The sequence below is a fragment of the Streptopelia decaocto genome, assembly GCF_964273445.1.
Source record: "Streptopelia decaocto genome assembly, chromosome: 1".
NCBI lineage: Eukaryota > Metazoa > Chordata > Aves > Columbiformes > Columbidae > Streptopelia > Streptopelia decaocto.
In genome coordinates, this window is record NC_138663.1 from 66,377,927 (window position 1) to 66,391,278 (window position 13,352).

General features: G+C 46.1%; 1 protein-coding gene across 1 annotated transcript in view; it reads left to right on the forward strand.

Annotated features, from left to right (window-relative positions):
- Positions 1–12,883, forward strand: part of SLC6A12 (solute carrier family 6 member 12) — a gene marked incomplete at both ends in the record, with an annotated part of 31,173 nt that extends 18,290 nt beyond the window's left edge. The window contains 4 exons of the mRNA XM_082043249.1: positions 552–654; positions 6,929–7,029; positions 8,941–9,111; positions 12,740–12,883. Coding sequence (XP_081899375.1) covers positions 552–654; positions 6,929–7,029; positions 8,941–9,111; positions 12,740–12,883 — 519 coding nt within the window. The remainder of the gene's footprint in view (positions 1–551; positions 655–6,928; positions 7,030–8,940; positions 9,112–12,739) is intronic.
- Positions 12,884–13,352: the final 469 nt, after the last annotated feature.

The window sequence follows — 13,352 nt, forward strand, 5'->3', positions numbered from 1 at the left end:
GGGGCTTTCTTTTTGAGAAAACGCATGAAAGTATGAGAGAGGAGTCATCCACTGACTTGTGCAGGTAGATGATGGCAACTATGCAGGGCTGAGCTCAAAAGTAGAGGTGACAGGGTAGGCACATGCCTCTGTGATCATAGGGCTTGGACCCTGAGCAGTATGTAAAGACAGATGCAGCTAAAATGAGGTATGTGAATGTCCAGATCCTCAGGATACCAGTTTCTTGGGTGCAAAGTTCTGCATTGCTACACGGTATTTTGAAATGATGCTGGAAACTTGCTGACTGATTTAAAACAAGCAAACAAACTGGCTTCTGCTCCTATGGACACATAAATCAGCCTAGCCCAGCAGCGTCAGAAAATGGGCATGAAATACTTTTCTGCCATGAGGCCTGACTGTCTTTTTGGGGCACATTGGGGGAAGCCCCAAGAGGACTCTTCTCTACTCCCACCTGCTCTAGGTGCAGTGTTTCTGCCGATATTCTGCTAGCCTCAGTCATTCTTCCCTCACATGGAATAGTCCTGCCATGACTCTCTCTACCTCTTCAACAGGGTGGGATGTACATCTTCCAGCTCTTTGACTACTATGCTGCCAGTGGCACATGCCTGCTCTTCCTTGCCATTTTTGAAGTCATCTCTATAGGATGGGTGTATGGTAAGTGGAGGACAAAAACCTGTGTTGCTCTTTCTCAAGGCAAGGATGAGGGGGTTGAGAAGTGGGAGTGGATAAAAAAGATCTTTAGGGGCAAATAAATGCTGCAATTACCCTCTCTTTTGTCTCTGGTTTCCATTGTATTTCCTCACAATGTTTCTTAATTGCTCCACATTTAGAGTAAGTACATTTTTTCCCTCTCTGAAAGTTCCTTGTGTTGAACTACCTTGCTGCTCTTCCCATCTGTGCTTTGAATTAGAAAATCAGCTATAGAGGAGTGACTGCTGCTCTCTAGTCTCTGTTGTAGTCTGCTTACATTGTGCCTTTAGTTTAGTCCTGTCAGGTAATTTAACACAAAATGCTGGGATGCAGACTTGCTCTGTGTTTCTTATGTGATGATGACATCTTCCTGTTGGCATGGGCTGTGATGGCACTCCTAAAATAAACAGGAGGGACTGCTTTGGCTCTCAGTGAAGTCTGTAGCTGAACTACTCAGGAACAGGATTAGACTGAGCTTTGTGAACTATCAGAAGGAAACTGACTGTTTGATAGCTTGTGCAGTAAGAAGAGTATTCCGTGATATCCTACCAGAGATCTCTTCCCTGCCAAATGGTGCCTGAGCACACAGGTTGCTGTTCATCTCCCTGAAGCTCACATCGAGGCTAGTGGTTTTTAGGGAAAGGCTCTAGTTGCGTATGATACAGAGCAGCCGCTCTCTCTCTTTACCTTCACAGAGGTACAAGAGCTCAGTACCTGTAAGGATTGTGCAAAGCTATGGTACATGCCAGATTAGACCAGGTCTTCAGCATCTCACAAACAAGCACCTTCTGGCTCCTATGCTGAGCAGTGTGCATGTACTAACCTAAGGAAAAGATTGCAAGCCTTAACATCATGTTGTGCCTCTTTCAAGAGCAGGAGTGGATGCTCAGGGAAGAGTATAGTAGCAGAAAAGTTAGCAATGATACTTTCTGTGAATATTCTTCCAGCTTCTAACAACTTATTGTAAAATCATAGAATGATTTGGGCAGGAAGGAACCTTTAAAGATCATCTAGTTTGCCCCACCACCATGAGCAGGGGCATCTTTCATTACATCAGGTTGCCTCGTTCAGCCTGACCTTGAACACTTCTAATGATAGTTAGTGCATCCATAACTTCCCTGGGCAACCTGTTCCAGTCTCTCATCATCCTCATAGTAAAGAATGTCTTCCTTATATCCAATCTATAATAAATCTACTCTCACTTTAAAACTGTTACGCCTTCTCCTGTCCCTACAAGCCCTGGTAAAAAGTGTCTATCTTTCTTACAAGCCCCCTTTACATATTGAAAGACCTCAACAAGGTATCCCCAGAGCCTCCTCTTCCCCAGGCTGAACAACCCCAACTCTCTCAGCTTTTCATCATATGAGAAGAGTTTCAACCCTCTGATCATTTTCATGGCCCTTCTCTGGACACTCTGTAACAGGTCCATGTCTGTCTTGTGTTGGGGGTCCTGGAGCCAGATGCAATACTCAGCTTGTTGCCCAGGGATTTCCAGAGACAGATGTAAAATCTATTTCTCTGTTGTTAATTTTTCCAATTGACTCAGGTAAGCATTTATCATCCACAAAATCCTGCAGCAAGGAGCTCCATGGCTTGGTCAGGTGTTGTGTAAGGAGTCACTCTCTTTTCCGTGTTTTGAATCTGCCACCTGCTAATTTCTTTTGGTGCCAACTATATCTTGTTTTGGAAAAGCCAGTGAGCAGTTGGTCCCTGTGTACTCTCTTTGGTGCTTACTGTTTTACAGAAGCTGTGTTGGCTGTAGTGACATTGCTGATGAAGGGGTTATCAGTTTCTCCAAATGCTGTACATGTACAGCAGGAGCCAGTTTCTAGTCTGGATGGACTCCTCTCTTACTGAAATTGGAGCAGGTGCAGCCGTTTGGGCTTGACCTCCAGGGAATGCAAGAGAAGCAGATCTATAGGACTGATTTATCTAGAGAGAGGTCCTGCAAAGGAAGCTCACCCGAGAGCTTCCAATACCAGATCCAGCCAGATTTAAATTTAGAGTTGCCTTCTACCCAGTCCCTGTGGGATTTCTAGGGAGATCAGTGCTCATTCATCTGTTACAGGGCCTCATCGCCATGCTCAGTTACATGAAACTGAATTATGCTTTAATGTATAGAACCTCCCTGCCATTTTAGGGTCACACAAGCCACGTGCCTTTTCACACGACCCATGGAGAGGAGCAATGGCATACAATGAGCAGCAGGAGAGGTGATACTGTCCCAGCAACCTGGAAGAGGAACAGAGCAGCTGGGGATTGAGAAATGGCCTTTTCCATCACCACCATGGGTTCATTTGTCACACTGCACACAACCAGATTTTACCCTCTTGATGTTCTGCTTTGCATCCATTGGACTGACTCTGGTCCAAAATGTAGTCAGAGGGCCAAGGTGGGGCATCTTGGTGGAGAAAAAAAAAGTGAGTGGTGCCAATTAATGCCTTTTTTTTTTTTTTCCCCTGCAGCCTCAGAACTGGCAGGGCTGAGCCTCTTGCTTACACTGTGAAGAATTACACAGCATTTTTGCTAACACAAATATGCGTTCTGAGCTTCCCCTCTCCCAGCACATACGCCAACCACCCACCACTTGGCAGCTTCTCTCTGCTGCCAGGCAGCTGCTCTCGCAAAGATCTGAGGATTTCCTCCCGTACTGCTCTCTGCCTGTGAAAGGATTGCCCAGCATCAGACCTGCCAATTATGTTCCCTGGAGGGGAGCACTGGAGGATTTTGTTGTTGTTGTTTTGGGGTTTTTTCCTCCCCTTCTTCCTCTCTCCCACTTTGGGACAGGCAGCCTTCATATAAGCGGACATGGGTTTTGAGCACTGGGATTTACAACATGATGCCACCAAAACGTGCTGCAGGGAGGATATTTTCCAGGCAGTCACAGCATGCACATTAGGATTAGCTGTTCCAGGAGAAAGCAAAAGCCTCCATCGCTGCAGGAGAGCCAGGGCTTGAAATCATTAGTACTGTTTACAAAGCTAAAGCAAGCTGATGACGGCGGGTACCTGTGGGTGGCCCTAGGGTGAATCTGTGTTGTGCTGGTATAAATCTCTCTCTTGCTCTCATGCAGCATGGCTAACAGAAGCAGCAGCCTCCTTCTGCCTGGATCCTGCCCGTCAGGCTTGTGTTGGCTGCATCTGCTTTATCCTCTTGGATGCAGCAGCAATCTTACCATCTTATTTATGGACCATAAGGGTCCTGCTCAGTGCACCTGGTACCCAAAGGATGTGCGGTTGTCACAGTGCCACAACACCTCTGCTGCTGGTATTTTTCATGGTGCAGGTGTTGATGCTGCAGGTCTGAGACAGAGAGGGAGCAGATACAAGCTTAGCACTATAGCACAGAGCCAGGGTCATCACCTGTTGAAACCCTGTGGGTGAAATTTGAAATAGGTGAATGGAAATAAATGCAGCTTGGGTGAAAAGATTGAAAAGGGAGGACTTTTTCACAGCTTCCAAACTAGGAGATCTGTGAAACTCACTGTTTCTGGCTGTCGTTAGAAAAAAATAAATCTTTGTCCCTTTCAGTGTGAGTATCACTTGCAGTTGTTATAGGCTATGTAAAATAGAAAGGTGTCCACAAGGATAAGACGTAAGGATGCAAGGAAATATCTAGTTGAGTTCATGTGAAATTTATTCCGAAGAATTTATGTAGCAAAATAAAACAATTTGTCAGAAAAGCATGCAAGAGCTTTGAAGGTGTATGGGATGGGTCGGCACCAGAGAAGTGGTACCAGCGTACATGGATAACTGCCCTGTGCCTGCATACCGTCTTCCTTGTCTTGGGATACAGGGGATAACAGCAACATCTTTGTTCATTCCAACAAAAATCTCTTTGGGGAAATCTTTATGGCTTTCTCTGCAGGAGCTTTATCTAATCCTTCTAATGTGCTGAGAAGGAAGGGGGACTGCACACATCCTCCAGCTTCTAATTTGCTCAAAAAGCCAATGCCAAGTGATTGAACTGATGACTTCTTAAGCTTGATTACTTTTTCATCTGCCTATGAAACGCAGAACATGTAAAACCTCCTGTTCATATTCTCTCTAAGGACATTCATGTCAGGTCCCATTGTGTTTCATCACTTCACCTACAGACTGCTACAGTGGCCATGGAAATACAGGACTTGATATTTGCACTACAGAGAACAGGAATAAGAACAGGTGGAGACACACTGTAACCCAAAACTTAAGTTTTGGGTTCTTTTCTCAGTGAAGGGTGGATGTCTGCTCTGTCTTTCTTTTTGTTTAGCACCTTTGTATTTTTTAAATTGCTATGTCTCTTCCCCTAGATGCTAGACTCAAATTTGTGGTGAAATTTTGGCTTCCACGAAGTTGCATAATGAATTAATCTATCTGTCATATGTCTGACATCATGGGGTGTTTCTGTGGAAACACTGTATGGTATAAGAGACCGTGCTATATTCATATTCTAAACGCCGAGTCACATCTCTCTGCTTTTTTTCACCCTGAGGGAGATTTTGGCATTTTGGCAAGAGAATTTCTTTATACTATCTCTCTTTCATTCCCTGTATATTTTCAGAAATGCTGTCAGAAGCCTCATGATATTTACAGCTTGGAAGTTTTAGGGCTCTCTTCTCTGGTGTAGGTTGGGCTCCCACACAAAGCTGCGTGTCCCTTGATATGCCACAGCTTGTTGTCTCTGCTTGAGGCTACTTGTTAACTTCACAACTCAAGATGGGAATCATGAGGTGTTCAAAGAACCTGCCCACCCCCCCTCCCCAGACTAAATACTTCAAAAAGCTGGGTTTAAAAGAGCTTTCCTGCAAACATTAGTCATGGGCTATATAAAATATTGCAAAGAGCTACAAAAAAGAAAAGCATACATAAAATAGTTTTGTAGAATTCATATATTTAAAGGAAACATAATATGGGAAATTAATTCTAAGACATAAAAAACATAAACCAAAATAAAAGTCACCAAATCCCAAACACTTCTAAGGGTAGCCAGTCCTCTAGGCTTATATTTTGCCCAGACCAGCCTTCTGGGGTTAAGATGCAAAAAGTAAAGTCTCATCAGACTCGCAGGTGGGACCTATGGCATGACTTTGAGTTCATAGTGGGATGAACACTCCTAAAGGCAGACTCCTTCTTATCAGCTAAGCACTGTGATTAAACATCAGTAAGATAAACTTGGCATTATTTCATCCCAGAGGTGCTTAACTGGTAACCCTCTCTATGGACAAGCTAGCTACATTTATTGTTTCATATAGCAGCTCTATTTCACCTGAGGCAGTCTGATATATTACCTCTGGCTGGCTCTAGTTAGGAAGAAGTTAGGGCATCTTATGAATGACTTTTTGGTTATTCTTCTTTTAACATCTCTTTTTGTCCAACATTAGGCTCTTGCACCTTTAAGACATCCTAGAGGTTACTGCAAGGTCTGCTGAAGTCCATCTGCATATATAACATTCTCCTCTATATAACATTGCATACGTTTCCTCTTTGTGCTTTGGGTTGGGAAGAGTCAATGGATAGGGTCTGGCCAGTGGCAGGACTTTTAGGTGCTCTTCAGGTGGGCACCATTTACTGTGAACAACATAATCTATTAAGTGAAATGAATGAGAGGAGATGGAGATCAGGCACCCACATGACACCTCCCGTTGGGCAGTACAGCAATGCTTGCAGATGGAAGATTTGGTTTCGAGCAGAGTGTGGGTTAACAGATCTTCTGGGTGGAGGCCAAAAATAACGTATTCTGTGGAAAGCAGGCTCTTGATGACATTGGAAATGGCTAATTCAATAGGGATTCTTGACATGACTTCTCTGGTGTGCCAATCTGGTTACAAAGAGAGGGGTTTGTTTGGTGTCCCCCTCTCTCTTTCTTCCTTTTAGCACTCTGGGCTCACACAGTCCCATGTGCTCGACCTGCAAGAGCTTTCCCTTGTTGACCTGTAAACCAGGCACCCCTCCTTGCCTTGTGCCATTCCTCACCAGCTCTTACTGGCTGCTCTCTGAGGGACAGGGCATTTCTTCTACATTAACCTTTCTGATAACTTAGGGCTGAAGTTAAAAACCTCCATCTGTATTTAGCCACAGATCGGTCTTTTCAATGACAGAAAAGCCTGTTACCTGGTGCTATATTGTTGAAATAACGGTGTTTTTGCCAGGAGTAAATACTGAGGATAAAGAAAGTGGGGATCTTATATGAGTAGTGGTTGAAGGAAACAACAATGATCTGACTTCTTACTTTGTCTCTGTACTGGCTGGTGGCCAAGGTGCCAACCGCTTCTACGACAACATTGAGGACATGATTGGTTTTCGACCATGGCCCTTGATCAAGATATGCTGGCTGGTGATAACACCGGGTATGTGCTTGGTAAGTGCAATTATGGCAATATGCCATATTATTCTGTGTCCGTGGGTTCTCAGTAGAAAAGGCTGATTTGTCTTCAAGGTGCTACTGTAAGTTTTGCAAACTGCTATGGAAAAGCAGAAGCTTGTCCATAGCTGAGGTGGCAACTTATTTCCTTTGAAAAACCTTATATTTTGTCTAAAAAATTAATTGAGCCTGAAAAGCCATTTGTTTACCACGAAGGCAAAGGGAAATGTATCCTCAGAGTCTGGAGAGGTTTGATCAAATTACTTTTGAGTAGAAGACCAGTGAGAATTATGCTGTTCTGAAAGGCTTGCTTCAGCCTGTGTTCCTGTGATCTCCCGTGGCTCAGAAATATCTTCCCATGGCCATTTGCTTCCTGTGTTATTAAATATCTTTTAAAACTCCTGTGACAACTGTGTTTAAAGAAAATGTACCCTAAGTCAGGCAAGTTCTTGCCTATTTTGAAGCTATGTCCAGTCTTGCTTGACTGACTTTTACATGTTTTCTGAGCCAAATTCTGCTCCTTCATTTGATGTTTAGAGTTGTTTTCTTTGATCTCAGTCGAGACACAGATGGGATCTATAGCTGCAGCTTACAAAAGATTTCTAGTCCTTTGTCTTCAGGTTCCAGCAGGAGTTGAGTATCAGTGAAATTTTCAAGCCAGGCTTGATGAAGCCCAAATCATCTGAGAGCTCTGTGGCTAGAGAGCCCCAAGAGGGGTACCCTGTGTGGTACTTCTGGAGGGCTTCTGCTAGGGACAGCACTAATTCCTAACTTTGATATGAATAAATTGCAGTCTCAGTGTTGCTAGACCCTCAAAGCTGTTGCTGGCTTTGCTTAGGTTGAACCCTTAGGAAGCCCAAAGGCTTTACACTTTGGAGAAACCTGGCCCTCTCTCTGAGATAACTCCTTGTCCAGTTGGCATGTGTCACAGAGGCACCCCGAAGTTAGTTTTAGGCGGACAACAGGGTCCAAAACAAACTTTTATTCTGGTCAAAATGGTGCAGCAGATTAACCAGTAAAGAAAGTGGTTTTATCTCCCCAGTAACGTAAATACAGGTTCGAGTATCAGTTGAGGAAGTTATTGGGGTGCAGCAAATAATGACAATGGAGGTCCACAGTGTGCATACACGTGGCTCACCAGAAACGGCCAGAGCCATCCCTGACTCCAGGAAACAAATACACGTGCTCATATTTAGGCACGGAATATCCTCACTTTGCCTAAGTGAGGAAAAACAACACCCTCAATCCTGCGAGGAAATATTGAGAAGTTTATCACTCACCCACACAGCTCGGTGAAGCAATCCCAGTCACAGGAGATTACCTTAGGCAGTGATCCTGCCTAAAGGGGTGGGCTCTCTGCAGCAGCATTTGGCCCGCACTCCGAGAGGACAGGCCAAGCACATGCCTCGGCAGTGAGGGTCCCGTTTATATACCCAAGTCAGATCTGACTGTGGGCATTCCAGAAGCTTCTCTGCACCCCCACTCTGGCTGTGGGGTGCCCTGAAACTTCTCGGCACCCCCCCTACTCTGGCTGTGGGCGCCCAGTGGTTCCTTGATGCCTCTGTGCCCCCTCCTCCTCTCTTTTAACGTCCCTGGCAAACGGGCTCTGGGGTCAAACAAAAGAAGCTGTTACCCCCATTGCAGGAGAGGTGGGGGAGAGAGGAAGCGTTGAGGGAGAGGGAGATGTGCCTGCGCCTTCCATATCCAAGGAAGGGGTGGGGAGGGAGAGGGGGGTGCTCATCTGCCACAGCATGTACCAAGCTCGCCTCACTGCAACAAGCAAGGTCCATGCTAGCTCATGTGAGACAGCACGCTCATTGCCACTCAGCTGGTGCCTACAGAGTGGCCAGGTGGCCCTGCTTGGCTGCTCCCTTTGCTCTGGCTATGTCTCCATTTTCTACTCCTCAGGCCGTCTTCCTGTTCTCCCTGATCAAGTACACACCTTTGAAATACAACAATACCTACGTGTACCCACCCTGGGGCTACGTGGTTGGTTGGCTGATGGCACTCTCCTCCATGGTCTGCATTCCTCTCTACGCCATCTTCATCCTCCTGAAAACCAAAGGACCCCTGAAGCAGGTATGGCGATTGTGGTCACTGGGCAAGTTGCTGCTGCTTCCCCCAGATGTCTCGTGGGAAGGGTCCCCAGGGAAGACATACATGCCACATTTCTTCTCTAAGGCAAGGGAGGGTGACAGTGGCCCTTCCCCAGAATTCCCTGTAGGTCTTGTTGGCAATTTGGAGGGCTTGAAGAATCTCAGTATGGCTCCCAGGGTGATCATCAAATGTTCAGAGTCTTCCATGAGATGTTGCACCACCATGCCCAGTGCACATGTGGACATATGCAAGAGCATCTCTAACACTGGCTCCACTGGGTGGCAGAGGACCCCCTCAGTATGGGCTACCTGAGGCCACAGGCTGATTGATTTGGTTTATGGTTCAGGTTGTCCCACTTGTCATGTAAGTAAAGATGGCATGCCACCACCTTTGCCTCCTCTTCTGCTACTGACTGAAGCCAAAGCAAACCAGGGGCAAAACCAGGATCTGTTTTTGCTTCTTGTCCCTGTTCCTCTTTTAGTCCTGGATCAGGACTATGTTATTTTCTTTGAAGAGATTACCCATGGTTATTGAAGAGGACATGCTCACAGAGCTGTAAAGGTCTACCCAGTGCCATGCCCAAGCCTGTCCTCTTTCACTTGTACACATCTTGTCCTAGGAAGAACTGTGTCTAGGAAGATGGTGTCATGGGGATGATACCCCACCTGACCCATGGAGAAAGAACTGAGTGATGTACAGTGCATATAAATTTCTGCACAATTTCCCTTCTGGTTCTTCCCCATCCTCACTGACTGTAGGCTCATCTGTGGCTGGTTGTGGCAAGGGGAGCAGGTGAACAAGAGCATCCCTGTGGCTGTGGTGTAGGTATGACCATCATGTTGTAGGGTCATGGGGAGAGAGACCCTGCATGGCCAACACAGCCAGGGATGGGCTGGGTGCAAGATGTTCTTGTTGGCTCCATTGCCTCAGGGAAGGTGAATCTGTGCCCATGGGGGCTCTTATTTGCTGACTGGGAGATGGGACTTAGTAGGGAGTTGTGGCAGAGCTGGCTAATACCCATCTCAGGCTCGAGGAGAAGATAAGTGCAATGCCCAGACAGGAATGGTAGCAATGAAAGCCTTTAGTGACACAGTGAGAGGGGCATAAGACATGCAGGCAGGTAGCTGGAGAAGTATGATGCTATGAAATAATTCCCATTTAGCTGCCTTTGGCCTTTGGGCCTCCTGGCTGTCATTGGTGACCATAAAGAGATGACAAGGTTGGAAGGGAGCTGAGAGCTCTACACCTCCCAGTATGAGGAACTCCAGGTGAATCTTGTGCCAAGGTGCTGTGATATGGTTTGCTACAAGTTCAGATCTTGAGTCCTGACTCTTAAAGCTCTCTCCTGTCCTCCAGGCCATTTAGTGGTAATGCATCTGTCCTTTCCCATGGGCAGTTTGAAGACTTTGACTGGGTGGCTGAGAATGTGTCTGACTGCCCACAGCTCAGAGGTTTCAGATGTCTAAATGAGAACCTGGAGCTGTCAGTGAAGTAATTTCCTGAATGTCCTGCCTGCTGAACAAGAACTATTGCTCACTTGTTGCAAAGCACTTTGAGCCCTTGGACTGAAATGCTGCTCTGAGTAGTGTTAATGCCAATTTAAGATTGAGGGTTTTCCTATTTGATATTCATTGTAATTTCCAGGGACTTTTCATTCATATGAGTATGAAGAAACTTTCAAGGTTGTGGTTTAGTCATGTAGGAAGGAATCACTGCTAAGCCTGGACTGAGTCAGGAGACAGGAGGTATCACGTGGTTAACTTGGACTGTAATATTTGCTCCTGTTTCGAAAACAGGTTTTCTCAAAATATACCTGTTCCTATTTTCCAGTCACACCTCAGAAATGTAGTGAATTAATTTCCTGACACAGTTGCTTCCAGGAACAGTGCCTTTCAACTGAATATTGCAAACCATTCACTGAAAGCAAGTTTATAATTGGTAATCATGAGCAGTCACTGCAACAAACTGTTTCCTCTCATTACACTTGACTGACCAAGAAACACAAATGTTGTTTCCTAATGTGTCTGATTAAGACAGCTCAAGCTCCAAAGACTGAAAACTTGCCATGAACTTCTCACAGAGCAGCTGCAGGCTAAGGCAAATTTCAGAAATCATGGGGCCAATAGTTTTGAATAAATGAGCAAAATTGAAAACTCTGGCAGGTACTTCACAAGGAGTGGAAACACTGAAATTAATCCAACGAGTCATGGATGAATTGCCTGCTCTGCTTGTGCTGCACTCTGCAAGGAAGGAGCGTGCGTTGGCCCAAACAGCTTGTAATGGAAAAAGTAACTGTGGAAGTCAGTTTTCAGCAGGGAAATTATACACTGGCCTATAGAGCTGGGCAGGTGGCTGCAGGACATCATAGAATAGTTTGGGTTGGAAGGGACCTTCAAAGCTCATCTAGTCCAGCCCCCTGCCATAAGCAGGGACATCTTCAACTAGATCAGGTTGCTCAGAGCCCCATCCTTGAATGTCTCCAGGGATGGGGCATCTATCACCTCTCTGGGCAACCTGGGCCAGTGTTTCACCACCCTCATTGTAAAAAAGTTCTTCCTCATGTCTAACCTGAATCTCGTCTCTTTTAGTTTAAAATCATTACCCCTTGTCCTATTGCAACAGACCCTTCTAAAAAGTCTGTCCCCATCTTATAAGCCTCTTTTAAGTTCTGAAAGGCCACACTAAGGTCTCCCCAGACACTTCTCTTCTCCAGGCGGAACAATCCTGACTCTCTCAGCCTGTCCCCATAGAACATCATGTGTTACTTGGCTTTGGGCATAGACCGGGCACTCAGGAAGGTGTGTGGCATTAGAGGGGCTTCAAAAATGGGATGAGAAAGACCAGGAATTCACAGCAGCTGTCTCTGAGGGTCAGCACCTTTTGCCCAAAGAGCTCCAAGTTCTTTGCTTTTTTCAAGAACAAATTCCCCAAAACTGACACATAACACAACGTATGTGTGTGTGGAACAGCCTGCAACACCCCTGCATTGCAGAAGGTGGGGGAGCTAAGGGCAGGCAGCTACCCCACAGCCCCTGCCTGCACTGTCACAGTTTATCTGGCTGGAAGAGGGGAGCTGGGATGGCTTGGGGGCAGGAACCAGTCTACTGGGGGTTGGCTTTACCAGGGAAGTGCCACTGAGGTAGGTGTCAACTGCCTTCCTGCTTTGGACCATAGCAGGAGATGCCCAGCACTTTCTGATGGTCAGACCATTTGGAAAGCTCCACAGCCCCCACCAAAGTCAGCAGGAACCATGGCTACTTGGCATAGGGAGAAAAAAGGGCTTTATGGTGCTTTTCCATAGCTACAGAAAATAACTGTGGGCCAATCTCTAGCATTCTTCCTCCTGGAAACATGTCTGTGAGGAGCCCTGTATGTCAGGTGGTCAGTCCATGGCCTGGGTTTGAGCCCAGAGGTGGACTAATTGTGACTGAGAGCAGTTCATGTGAGCCTGCTCTCTTTTCTCTCCCTTTCACAGCCCTTTGGCAGGAGAGGAACGGGAAGCTGGGAGCACCAGCTCTCTAAGATGCTTTTGCCCTCAGCAATGGTTGTGACTCACTACTGGGTGTCAGTTTGTTTCTCAGCTTAATTAACGGAGACTTCATCTCTGCAGCGGCTGACACAGCTGATTTCCCCAGCGGAGGATCTGCCGCAGCCGAAAAAGCATGTGATGGGCCTGTCTGAACTGAAGAGCAAGGGATGGTCCCCTCCGGTCCAGGAGGTGATCAGCATCACAGAGAGAGAAACTCACTTCTAAAGCACTGGAGATGTCTCCTCCATACCCCAGACTGATTTGCTCTCTCGTCCCTAAAGTGATTTCTTTTCTCTCCTGGGTTCTTCCCTTCTCTCCTTCACATCTGAGACAGAAGCATCTGGGACACCCTCCCCTTCCAGCCAGCTGGTTGCACACACCAGGGACAGCGTTTCTGTCAATATCCTGGGGATAACATTCCCTGTTAGCAGCAAGGAGAGAGCAAGACACTTTTGTCAGAAGTGTCCTCCAGTACTGACACTGGTGGGGAAGAGACAAACAATGTATTAACAAAAAAAAAAAAAAAAGAAAAGAAAAGAAAGGAAAAAAAGCGGTCATGTCGGGAGGAGGAAAGGAAAACACAGTGGTGAGAAAGGGCAGAGAATAAAGGTGTGTACAGTAGCAAAGTTAGGGATGCAAAGGCACAAAACAATGGGGTGTTAGCACAGGGAATAAGTAAGGTGGTTCAGAAGCA